The sequence below is a fragment of the Populus euphratica genome, unplaced genomic scaffold (genome assembly GCF_000495115.2).
Source record: "Populus euphratica unplaced genomic scaffold, PopEup_1.0 scaffold99.1, whole genome shotgun sequence".
NCBI classification, from domain to species: domain Eukaryota; kingdom Viridiplantae; phylum Streptophyta; class Magnoliopsida; order Malpighiales; family Salicaceae; genus Populus; species Populus euphratica.
The window spans coordinates 355,264-368,124 of record NW_011499902.1 but is presented as its reverse complement, the minus strand read 5'-3'; the positions used below and the strand labels follow the sequence as shown (position 1 = coordinate 368,124).

At 32.5% G+C, this 12,861-nt stretch overlaps 2 protein-coding genes, 1 long non-coding RNA gene and 1 pseudogene across 4 annotated transcripts in view; 2 read left to right on the top strand and 2 right to left on the bottom strand.

Annotated features, from left to right (window-relative positions):
* Positions 1-787, top strand: part of LOC105132996 (uncharacterized) — a 12,766-nt gene extending 11,979 nt beyond the window's left edge. Inside the window, exon 2 of the long non-coding RNA XR_843692.1 lies at positions 748-787. This is a non-coding gene — a long non-coding RNA (uncharacterized LOC105132996). The remainder of the gene's footprint in view (positions 1-747) is intronic.
* A 1,370-nt stretch (positions 788-2,157) lies between these two features.
* Positions 2,158-5,916, bottom strand: LOC105132995 (uncharacterized). Of its 2 annotated transcripts, none has more exons than XM_011036762.1 (6): positions 5,628-5,916; positions 4,415-4,643; positions 3,416-3,516; positions 2,809-2,937; positions 2,616-2,704; positions 2,158-2,546 (listed from the first exon to the last, which is right to left on the bottom strand). In XM_011036762.1, exons 1-6 carry the CDS (start codon positions 5,670-5,672, stop codon positions 2,399-2,401), a joined length of 741 nt encoding a protein of 246 aa, XP_011035064.1. In that variant the 5' UTR covers positions 5,673-5,916; the 3' UTR covers positions 2,158-2,398. The 2 variants fall into 2 exon arrangements, with proteins under 2 accessions (XP_011035064.1, XP_011035065.1); XM_011036763.1 differs by lacking the exon at positions 5,628-5,916 and adding an exon at positions 3,704-3,787 and having other exon boundaries at positions 4,415-4,503.
* Positions 5,917-9,053: 3,137 nt separating this feature from the next.
* Positions 9,054-9,617, top strand: LOC105133054 (B3 domain-containing protein At2g33720-like). The gene has a single exon (XM_011036866.1). It carries the CDS (start codon positions 9,054-9,056, stop codon positions 9,615-9,617), a length of 564 nt encoding a protein of 187 aa, XP_011035168.1.
* A 442-nt stretch (positions 9,618-10,059) lies between these two features.
* Positions 10,060-11,655, bottom strand: LOC105133053 (caffeoylshikimate esterase-like; annotated as a pseudogene).
* Positions 11,656-12,861: the final 1,206 nt, after the last annotated feature.

Here is a 12,861-nt window from a genome sequence, read left to right as displayed (position 1 = left end):
AAATTAAAGGTATCTTATATTATTAGATTTATTATTATAAAACATATTTTAGTTAAGGAGTTATTGATATTTCAAGTGCAAAATGATGATATAAAACCATGATAAAAATGCACTTTTAAGTACTAATCAGAGGTGTAACTTTATTAACCCAGTTGAATCGAGTAGGGGAATCTCTTGTGGTGGGAAATTAAGGAGCCTTAGGTAAGCTACACTCCCATGAAAAAAGTTGGGTCTTTTGCAATGCGGTGTCCACCTGAGAAACAGGGGCATCCATAGCTTATTTAAGTTCTCTTAAGCATATATTAGCATCGGCCTTGGTATCATTAAGTTGTTGTTGGATGTGATCATATGCCTGGGGTTGCTCCAGATTGGTGGTTTAATCCACCCTTCTGGCATCTTGGGATTTCGTTTTAGGAGGCATTTTGAGTCTAAAGATGTTGCCATGATACCACTTGGAGCAATTAACTTGGTTGTCATGAGATAGAGCAAAAGAAGTAGACGAAGAAGAAGAAGAAGATGAAGAAGAAGAAAGAGATAGAGCAAAAGAAGAAGAAGAAGAAGAAAAAGAAGAAGAAGAAGAAGAAGAAGAAGCGGGTGAAAACACAAAAAAGGTGTGAGGGAAGAATTATTGAAAGAAAAGAAATTGGTTCAATATTATTGCATGCATACATCTGTTGTAATAGAATGTTATTATATATACAGGGGAGCCCAGCTCGTGATTTCTTTCTTTTCCATGTGACTTATAACAGAATTATAAACTCTATAAAACGCGTCGTTTTGGACTTAATGACTTAATCTAAAACACACCGTTCTATCAACTGCTTCTCTTAATTTGAATTTCCCCCATGTGAACCCATTAATTAGTTGATGTCCTAAAACTGGGACAAGGAGACCTATCAAGAGAGAAGCAGGTGTGTATCGACCTCCCTTTTGTTTTGTCATTGTAATCATCTCTCACTTCAAAATTAATCATGATTCTTTGATATGTGATAAAAAAAAAAAAAAGATGTTAATAACTACTTTTATATGTAATAATAATAAAAATAATTAATTATAAACAAAATGATGAGATTTTTTAATCAATAGTTAATTGATTAACATTAACCACCAAGATTATTATTATTTTTTTATTTTTGATTCTTGTTTTTTTTCTAATTATTGAATTTTTTAATTAGATTTTATTAGGTGATATAGAAAAATTGATTGCATGTTTTTCTTTTCATTTATCAAAATCAGATATATTCACAATATATATTTAAACTCAAAAATAAAAACACAAGTGATATTAAATACTACAAAATACATATTCAACTAAAAAAATTCCACAAGATTTATTTTAATTTCATTAACTAAATTAATTAAAAACACAAGTGATATTAAATAACTTTAATTTTGAATTTAAATCATTTTAATTTAACCACTCCTTCAATTCAACCTCGCATTGCATTAATCATTCTCAATAATCAAAGATTTATGAAGAAAACTAAAAATTGATAGTTTTTAAAACTTCACTAACCTAGATATGGAGAAAATCTTCCTTGGCATTGATTTGATCACCCTAGGTGTTTATAATTTCATCCGAAGATTAAAAATCAGAAAAATAGAGTACATGCAAGAGGATTTCAGACTTCACTGTTTTTTGTATTAAAAAGACGAGTGGATTTTAATTTCACTGAGGGATTTTAAAGGAAAAAATGTAAGTTATTTCATGTAAAGCATCGAAACCTTAATCTTTAATATGAACTTAATCTTAATTTCGTGATTTACAATGGGTGACCAAGTAACATAATCTCATATTTCTGCAAAATGATCAAGGCAATGTAATAGGAGTCATGGAGATGTGTGGACACCGATGCCGATCAAACAAATAAGATAATTACCCGGTCCCCAGCTGCTTCCCTCTCCAAGAAACCCCATTACTCTCCAAATATGAAGCATGGTTCCATTTCCAGGAGAACGAAAACTCAACCACTAGGAGAGCGCAGTGCTGGCTCCGTGTTTAGAAATCCATCTGAATTGGGAGTTGCAGCAGCTGAGTTGATTGAGAAAGCTGGATTGAAAGGTTTCAGAGAAGATGGAGCTATGATTTTTTCATAAATGCTGGTGGTTCAACATCACAATACATGCTTGACCTCATTGCTTTGGCTAAGGAAAAGGTAGATCAAAAGTTTGGAGTTCAATTAAAGGAAGAAATAATACATGTTCAACCATATTCTAACGGCTTGATTCACAACAGAAACAAATACCAACCATGTAATCTTTGATGATAAAAGACAACGAAAGTTTTGCAAAAAGAGAGTTCATAAAAGGCTGATATGTTCTATAGTATTTTTTTCATGTTGGAAAATCCAATTTTTTATAAATTGATTCAATTGTTTCAGCACAAGTCAATAATGAATTACATGTCATGCCTGGTAGCTCCAGAAGCTTTGGTTAGTGCTTTAGTGATGAAATGAGTGGCGATTCCAATAGGACAAAAGAGCAGGCAAAGAGAAACCGAATGTCGAGTCTCAACTTCATTTTCTAGTCCATCATTAAATACCTGCCTGGATAATCGGCAGAAGTGTTAGAACTGCAAGAGATAAAAAGTGGATAGAGAGGGGAAATGAGCAGACCTTGCAGCAAAGAGGTCTACAGCTAACAAATGAATCCATGCTGAAGCTAATGTCATCTCACTGGAGAACATCTTCGATATACCAGGCAGCTGTATACGGAAGCCAGATAGAAGTTTTTGTGAACTTTTCCCAATAAACAGACATCTGCTTCAAAAATTTAAGGGAAAAAAGAAAAGGGATATTACATTCTTACCTCTGGTAACCAGTATTGGCTCGCAAACATTAGGCGCATTGTGTCAGGTGTCCAAGAGAGGTATAATAGAAATGCATACAGAAGTCCAAGCACAATATATGGAATGCTACTTTCCATAGACTTTCTAGTCTGCATTTTGCTCAAATTTAAGCAGTTATGTTGATTTTTAGAAAATAAGGCGTGATCAATGAGCTTCCAAGGAAAATCACATGCATACAGAACTATAGAAGTTAAAGGCCAACATGGGATTTTGTAACACTGGAGAAATAAATAAAAATCTAGACTTGATTATTATCTTGGAGTGCTAGTTGTAAACACACACACACACACACAGATTCTAACCAAAAGCATCTTGATTGATAGTGGACAATATTCATAAGTGTACATAATTAAAAAATAAGGACACCTAACAACTTAAAACCAAAGTCCAAAAGAGTATAAATGTAGCTACAAGCCTACAACTAATTAAACCATTAAGATTTCTGCTCAAAATCAGCAAAATTCAGGAAGTTGAATAGTCATACACGAAGAACAGATACTATGTCACTTGAAAGATGAAAAAAAGAGAGAATACATATGAAGATCTTAAAAGGTTCAGAAAGCATACCACTTCAGCTTTAGGAGCTACAACCATGAGCGTGTAAAATGGGAGAACAGCTGCTGTTCCCAAAGTAAAAACACTGCTTGCAATCTGAGAACTTGTCAACCCTGTAATATAAAGCAATAAAACAATAAGGAACAACATCCACAAGATACAGACTTAAAGTAAGTAGATGTTGCTAGCAGCACTGAATTTGAAAGGAAGAAGTCCTGGACTCTTATCAGTAACAAATAATAGCATAGAACGAAACCAGCTTGTTCCATACTAGTCTTTACTTGTTTTAATACAGAAAACCTGTTTTGTCCATGTGTCACGCAGAAAAGATCCAAGAGGGGACAACAAAAGTGTTCCTGCCTGACCCTAAGTCCCTGTTGGTATCTGTGAAAGAGCATGAACCAATAAAGTCCCTGGTTTCTGAGGCTCTGATAGCAAGTAATTCTAGAGGAGATAAAGTACAGGCATAATAAGTCAGACATCCAGAATTGGGATGCTCTATAAGTTGAATCTGATGAACCAGATCACCCATCGACAACAGCTAATAAATGGATACTAAATAATTCAAACCAAGTAATCAACCTCAAGCATCTCAAAGCAGCACCTGCTCCAAGCATCTGACCCCCATAGCCAGAGAAATATTTTCATAGAAAACAGCAGGAAGTCTAGCTAAAATTGGGTTACATTCTAGAAATGAGCAGGACCAGCCTATCAGTACAATATTGGGGGGGAGGGGGGGGTTCAATAAGATAATGTCTTAAAAATAGAATTTTTTTTTTCTCCCAAATTGACCATGAAGAAGAAAAGAAAACCAGAAAGTTTGCATAGTTCAAATGTACATAAATAAACAAAATTTTCAAACATTTAAATATTGGAGACCTTCAGCAATGTATCAAGCAGAATCCAAATAAAAATAAAAAAATGGAAGAGAAGAAATGCTTGATACTTCTCATGAAATATAAACATAATAAATGATGAATAAAGTGGACAATTGGAAAAATGAAGAATTACATGATGCGTTTACTCCTGAGCTTTTTCGATAGACAAGGAAATTTGTTAGTTTTGGATTAACGATAATTCTTGAACCTCCAAGAAAATTCCAGTCTCTGTGTAAGTCAGCTCCCACTCTTGAAACCCGTTGGCCAAAAAGTTCGATGCTATTACTTCTGAGTGAAGAAAACAACTTTCGATCTTGCCCAGCAATGTGATGAGATCTTATAGTCAACCCTGAGCAATCATTCTGATAAGAGATCAAAATAAACCTTAAGAAAAGCCCTCAAGCTCATGAATATAAACTGAGTGATTCACTTCTGTGGTGCACTCTAGAGACAATTCAAACTCAAATTCAGCGCAAAAAACACTTCAATTGGAAAGGCAACAATTTCATAGAACTGGAACCCATTTAATCTAGTCAAGACATATATAGAATACATAACACATCATACTGTGATATAACATCATAACAGAACAATGAGCTCAGTGCATGTGAACAATAGAGAGAGGTAACACAATACATTGCTGTGAACTTAGCAACAGCAATTCAAGTGAAAGAAACGCTAAGAAAATCAACTGTGTAACGAGGGAGGAAATTAGAAAAGAAAATAACCACATATAGGTGAAGTGTGAACATAGAAACTGCAGCAATGCAACAGCTTATCTCTGAGACAAATCCTCACTACATTACTGAATCATCATAAGCCTCAACTAGTCGAACGACCCCAATTGCCCAAACATAACTCAATTTATGTTGAAGCATATTTCGAGTAGACAATAACAGTAAGACAAATATAGGGTGTCACTGATTTGCTTCATGTATTTACAACACAAATGTAAACTCTCATAAAGGCAACCCCAAAATATAATCCCTCTAATATCAAATGGGTGGAAAAGGCATCTTTGATTTGCAGAAATTCAACAGATATATAAAAAGTCTATTTTAACTTAATTGAAGGTAACCCAACTTCCCATTTCTAATCAAAGAGAAATTCATCCAAAACCACTTAAATCGGCCAGTTTTTCTTGAAAAGCAGTAACATCAAGAATTCCCAAAACTGCATAAACACAGCTAAGAGATCCCCAAGCAAACACTTGCAATTCAATTCAATTATCGTTATACTACACAAAACACCGAAACTCATCCATTCATTTATTCAAAAGATAACAAAGACACTCAGAAGAGAAAAACAAATAGTCCATAACATTGAAAAAAGCAAAAAGATCATACCTTGAGTGAGAATTGAGGATAGCAAAAGCAGGAAGAGAAGGCCATGACTGAAGCAAAACAAAAACACCCACCAACAATAATGGTCTCTTCATTCGATTAGCACTATCTACTATAATAATGCAAGTCACCAAAGAAAAGGGGTCGGTGTCTCGGTGAACTCCCACTAGAGAGAAAATGGGGGTCACAGACAAGTGGACAGCTCAAGAAAGGAAAGAAAGTTAAAGGTATAATGTGCGCGCACTCAAAGAATACTCAGTACAAGGTATACTGTGCGCGCACTCAAAGAACACTCAGTACACTTTAAGCCTCATCTTTTGTAGGACTGCTAATAGCTAGAGGTGATTATTTTCAATTTATCTCAGCAGGCAACTTATTTTCTAAACTGTATATATAGATGGGGAAATAATTCCCACTTTCGGATATAATAGAACATGCGCAACCTTTTAAATTTTATATTTTTGCATGTGCTCTATGCGCAATTAAATGGCATTAATGACCAAATAAAAAAAGAAGAAAGAAAAAAAAATATTAAAGATATACTGGATCTATAAAATTCATTGGAAAAATATTGATAAAATGAATTCATAGATATTATAAAAATTCAACTTCAAAACTGATAGTAAAATATTAATAATTAATTTTGTTATTATTTTTAGATCCTAGTGTGACTTACTACTAGCTTAAAATTGACTTTTTATAATATGAATTTATTTTATTGATATCTTTTTTATGGTACTAAAAACTTTATATTCAGACCTGCAGTATACCTTCAACATCTCAATTTTTTTTTCTAGCCATTAATTTTTATTTATGCATTTGAATCTTCATAAAAATACATACTGATTTTTGCAAAGGTTAATTATCCAGAAAATGTGTTAGTCGTGCATGTTTTACATGGTCTACTGTAAATTTTAATAGGTTATACATGTACTACAAATATCATTTATATAGGTCACACATGTAGTAAATACATGATTTATAGATTAGGCAAATACTGCATGTAGTAATATACTAGTTTGGAAAATAAATCGGTCCACCACATGTGACAGTAAAAGAGACAGGTAATTATCTCGGACAGCGTTGAGACAGTCCACTTTGAGTTAAATTGTTTTTTGCTTTGTGGGCCCACTTTGAGTTGCATTGTTTGTCGCTTTGTGGGCTGTTTCTGAACTGGATGGATAGAGTTTTTGTCTTGGGTTCTTCTCTCGATGTTCTTGGGCAGCATAGATGCATGTGATCGCGGATGTATAGTATGCTATGGGGTAGAATTAGGGTGTTTGTCGTAACTTTTATTTTTATATGTTAAATATTAAATTATCTTTTTAGTATTTTTTAATAGTTTTATTGTGCTAATATTAGTTTTCAAACAAGTCTCATATTTATAAAATTAATCTTAACTTGTATGGCAAAGCAATTATAATTACTTTTAAAATAACTTTTCATGTTGAAATGTATGTAAATAATATTTTTTTATTTTTTAAATTATTTTTAATATCAACACATTAAAATAATTTTAAAACACTAAAAATATATTAATTTAAAGTAAATTAAAAAATTAAAAAATTTTAAACTTTTTAAATCATAGTGGTTGTGATTTATACATATATGAGCACAGGTCCATTTATAAACATGCCTTTCCTACAAAGTTTCTGCAATTTATAAATTATAAAATATAATTTCATCAATTTTGAATTATTTGTCTCAAATAAAGAAATATAAGTTGTATATATGAGAATTTTATATGAAGAATTATCAGTATAGCCTTACTTCCTAAGAAAATAAGAAATGGAAAAAAACCAATTCACTCCAAACAGAGCATAAAAAACATTATTATTATTATTATTATTATTATTATTATTATTATTATTATTATTATCTGGTTAATCCGTAAATCCAAAAATATTATTAGTTTAAACACTTCCAATTAATAGACTAGGCTAAGCCTAAAATAGAGGTGATCGTGTAGCCCATACTTTCAACGTAAGAGCGCAAACCAGAATCTAGCCCACAAGTAAAACAATTCAGGCCAGGCCTACTCACACAGTCAAACCACTGTCAATTTATAGGCCCGAAATAAGATAATAAAGCCGAACCAGGAAGATAGAATTCAATGGTCATAAATTTAGAGACTAGAGGTTGGTTCTTTTATTAAAAAGTAATATTTTCTTTCTTAATTTTTAAAATCAAGTTTATGTTTAGAAAATAATAATAAAAAATAATTATTAAAATATTTTAAATATATTAGATTAACCATAACGATTTCTCGAGAAAATTATGAAGTAAAGTAGCGAATTGTAAAATGGTTCTTAATTTACAATTCCACTACATGGACAATAGAAAATTATTTGGAAATGAAACTAATTCAATTTAATATTTCATCATGATTTAATTCAGTTTAATATTTTATCATGAGTTGTGTAGATTAATTTATATTAAATTAAAATAATAATATTTTAAAAGATCAAAATATTTAAATTAAATTTTGATAGAGTAGGGAGTTGATCCATTGTATCAAATTAACCTCATTTATTTTAAATTATGGATCAGGTAAGATCTTGAGCAAACAGGTCTGCATATTGTTTTTCCGTTGCAAAACTGTTTTTAAAAAAAATTAATTTTTTTTATATATCAAAATATTTAAATTAAATTTTGATGGAGTAGGGAGTTGATCCATCGTATCAAATTAACCTCATTTATTTTAAAATATGGATCAGGTAAGATCTTGAGTAAACAGGTCATACGTATATGCATATTTTTTTTATGTTTTAAAATTGTTTTTGAAAAAAATTAATTTTATTTATTTTTTTATTTATTTTAAATTAATATATTTTTAGTATTTTCAAATTATTTTAATGTACTGATATCAAAAATATTTTTTTTAAAATAAAAAATTATTAACATATATTTTAACATAAAAAATTATTTAAAATATATTCACATCCATATTCCCAATCTCTTAATATCTATGGTTTTTATAAAATCAAAAACAGAGAAACCGATGGATCATTATGAGCCAAGCCCAAGATGAGAAGAGCGCATCTGTGCGATGCATGGGAACCCAATGGATAATTGTATTGGGCGAGGTAGTTGGAAAAGATAGGAGCACGAGGACGTTCGTTACCGTTGAATTACTTGGTAACAGAATTTAATCCTTTTCGTTTTTGATTTCCGAATTGCATACTGACCGACTTCCACATTCCGAACTCCATACTGATTAACTCCATCCCCTGTCTCTATATATAAACCAATATTAGAGGAGAAAATATAGTTAAAACAATTGAGAAGGATCGAAATATCAGTTCCTGTTCCTGTTCCTGTTTGTGGCATTGTCTTGCTGTTTTTTTGATCTGTTATTGCAAGCAACAATGCTTGTTCCTGTTTGTGGCACTGTCTTGCTGTCTTTTTGATCTGTTATTGCAAGCAACAATGGAGAAACATGGAGGATTTGGTGGAGGAGAAGTCCGGTGGAATCAGCCAAGAAACAAAGAATCGGCGGAAGAGCTGGAGAGATCAAGGGTGGCTTTTAATCTTAGGAGGATGAGAACGTCCTACACCCTGGGGGATCTGTTAGAGGAGAGTTCTCGTGGGGTGTCAACTCATCTAAGTTTATATCATCATTATGATCCATTCACGATCAAGAAGAAGATGAAACCAAGTGATTTGGGTAATTTATGCAGGCTGCTCGTGCCTTCAGATTTGGTGGAGAAACACATCTTGCCTTTCTTGAATACGGATCAAATCAAACAGGTGAATCAAGAAACCAATTTGGGTTTGAAGGTCAGCGTTTGGGATATGAACACCCGGAGCATGCATCAGTTGGTCTTCAAGAGATGGAGCACGTCGAGGAGTTATATTTTCAATGATGGCTGGACAAAAGACTTCGTTAGAAGGAGGAATCTCGTTGAAGGTGATGAAATTGGACTCTACTGGGACAATTATCACTCTAGGTTTAATTTCAATGTTCTAAGTAGGGCTGCTGCTGCTAGCTGATAATACTACAGATTAGTAATGGTTTTAGTTTATGCTAGATTGATGTTTAGGTTGTCAATTCGCTTGTTCTATTGACAATATCTTCAGCTATTATTATTATTCTACTCGTCCTTTTTTCTTTTTCATGTTTGGTTAGATATCATAATTAATCATAAATCTCCTTGTCTAAAAGCTTGAAAGAAAATGCCCTAGAATAATATAAATCTTGTAGGGTCTTTTTTTTCAAGTTTAAATCTTACTATAAATCATAATTTATAATCTTATTTAATAAATTTAAATATTTTGAATATATAAATTAAGAAACCTAGATTCATCAAAAACACTTGGTTAGATAATTTGATATATACTTTTAAATCTCACTCAACTATTCCCCATGTTCTAAAAATTTTACGGTGAAATTGTGCCGGTTTTGCGACGTTGGTGTCATATTGTTTTTCAATTTTCATTCCAAGGTAATGCTGGCAGCCAAGTCTTGTGGCATCAAGCAAAAATCCTTACTGAAAAACCTGGTATAAGTATTAATCATTAAAACTAAGTTGCGAATCTAACCAAAATCACTGAAGAATAAACATAGTATGACCGCAAGCTGTATTAATTGAAGGAAGCTTTATTGCACAAATCATGGCAGCCAAGGAAGGCTCCTTGATAAATTTATGGGGCATAAGATATGTTGTGGAGAGGGATGGATTTTGCATGTACGTATACATCATGCTTGAAATTTTATCCCGTGTTCATCAAGCCAGGAGATAATGCCGTCGAGTACTCGGAAAATCATCTCATCTGTCTCACCTTTCTGAGCTACCTGCCTTCTCATGCAATGCCTTGCTTACTGATGGATCAGCTACTACGTCAGGTTCTCCATGCAGGATTAGTAGTGACAGAGAAACCCGCAAAATGTTGCCATTTCGGATCAAACTATAACCATCAGGAAATTAAGACTAGAAAGAACTTTGCATAATCAATCAGAACCGCAACTCTTGAAAATTTCATGTGATTCTTGGCTTGTAAGAGTTGTCAAAAACGTTACACCAAGTTGGAAGTTCTCCAATAATCTTCATGGAGCATTATTAGCATGAGAAATATACTAAATGGCATGAGAAAATGGATATTTTCACCGCGTAACTTGTGTTAGTAGCTGTTGCAGAAAGGTCTCAAGGTCAGAAGACATAGAACAAGTAGCATTTATGTGTCCCGGAGAGAAGAAAATGACATTAAATGCATAACAATAATGCATTACATCTGTGTTTTATCCTAGATCATAAGACTAACACGCAAACCAGCTCTTGCCTTTTCTAGTCTCTGAATGCCGTCTTGACTAAATTCTGGTGTGGAACTATTTTCAACTTTGGAAAAACTTGAGCTACACCCATCAGAATTTGCTTCACAAACCATGGTGGAATAATGGTATCTGTGAACTGGAGAAACGACTATTCAGCTTAAGTGGAAGTGAGAATCGCCAACGAAATGGAGCTCAAGAGGATACTTCTGCTCCACCCAAAGACTGTCCAAACATGTAGCTTGGGGGATTACGGAGCTTAGGGTTCTCTGCAACGAAATCAAACAGTGTTCAGAGTTGTAGTTGCCCATACGGAGTCTTAGTTCTTCTTCCCTAAATAAAAGTCATTTACCATTCACAAGCTCCGACGGAAACATCAGATTATAGTTCAAGAAAGATAAGTAAAACTTTGATGTTGGAGTAATGCTTAGCGACATCATTGACAAGTTTATCAAGGCTTGGAAAATGGCCACGAAGACCATCTGAAAGGCCAAACCCTGGATAATCCATTGCAAAAAACTCCAGAGCCAGAAGATGCCAACCTTCTTGCAACTCCTGAGGACAGCTCCATAGGCAAATTAAGCTCCATTTTCTACAAATGGCTCACCATGAAACTGTCACTCAATTTGCGTACCTTCAAACCAAAAAGTGCAAGTATCTCTATATATAACCATGCCAATAACAAACCAATGCTTTGGGTTGAGAGTTCCCCGGAAGCCAGCTTTTCGAAAAAAATTCCAATCCTCTTGAATTAACTTCATGTCACTGCCATCTCAAAAAGAAAAAAAAAATCCACGTAGTGATTCATCCATTAAATCTGATAAGAACCACTGACCAAGTTAGCATTCCTCCTCTGCGTCACTGAAAAGCTAAAATTAAGCAGAAAACGAGAAGAAAATGAAAAAAAGGAGGCTGCTAAAATAGCTTATATCAAGTAATTCATAATAAATATCACAAACTTGTTTATAGTAACAGCTGAAAATGTTTACTTGGAGAATTAGCAAGCTAGAAGATCTCAATTCTCCTTTCAGCGATTGTCGAGTCACAAAGAGCCTGATTTTCTGTAAAGATTTCATTTTCAGAATGATAATGACCAGTGCTCCGAAGATAAAATTAATGAAACAAAACACTGCATAGCAGATATTTGACACTGTGCTTTTAAGTATTCAATTAAAGGTACTTTAAGATTTACACAGCGAAAACATTGCAGTTCCATTAAAAAAAGAAAAAAAATCTAATGTTTACAAAGATAATGTAGGGCATTGGAGAATGGTTCATGTCTAGAGGATGAAACAAATAAAATACCTTAGTTACATTATTACATAGATCATTTATATTTGGATAAGCGTGTTCATGAAAAAAATTTCTTACACATTTTTTATTTTTAACTTGAACTTAAAAATGATAACGTGAAAAGCATACTTTAATTAGTTTTGTTAAATTGCTATCCATTGATATTAATATTATTTTTTTATTGATTTTCAATACATAAAAAATAAAATTTTGTTTGGTTGAGAAATAAAAATAGAGATATAAAATATATTTATTTTTAAGATATTTTTTAATGAATTATTATATTTTTAAACTACAAAATACATTGAAATATTTTTTTTATCTTTATTATCTAGGAGATAAAGAAAAAAAACTCAAACAACTAATAAAAATTAAGAAAACTAAAAAAATTAATTAATCTAAAAAAAAAATTAAAAAATCCTGCTTTGATTCAAACTTCTGAAATTGTTCAAATTTAAACGAACTTGTTTAGTTTGTAACTTAAATCAAATAAAGGTATAAAACACTTATTTTCTTTGAAACCATAACCTTACCTCAATGAACTATAATTTTCAATGGTGGAAGGTTTTTAATATTTTGTTTGGTTTTTTTTTCTATTTGATACGTCAATTGATTTGTTAAATGCTCTGAGAAAGCATGATCTGTGTTCGCCAAGTGATAAAATGGTAGAATAGT

Coding starts and splice junctions, on each gene's coding strand:
- LOC105132995 (XM_011036762.1), bottom strand. CDS start 5,672: ATGGCCTTCTCTTCCTGCTTTTGCTATCCTCAATTCTCACTCAAG. Junction 4,644..5,627: donor ATCCTCAATTCTCACTCAAG/GTATGATCTTTT, acceptor ATCTCTTATCAG/AATGATTGCTCAGGGTTGAC. Junction 3,517..4,414: donor CTCAGGAGTAAACGCATCAT/GTAATTCTTCAT, acceptor TTTATATTACAG/GGTTGACAAGTTCTCAGATT.
- LOC105133054 (XM_011036866.1), top strand. CDS start 9,054: ATGGAGAAACATGGAGGATTTGGTGGAGGAGAAGTCCGGTGGAATCAG.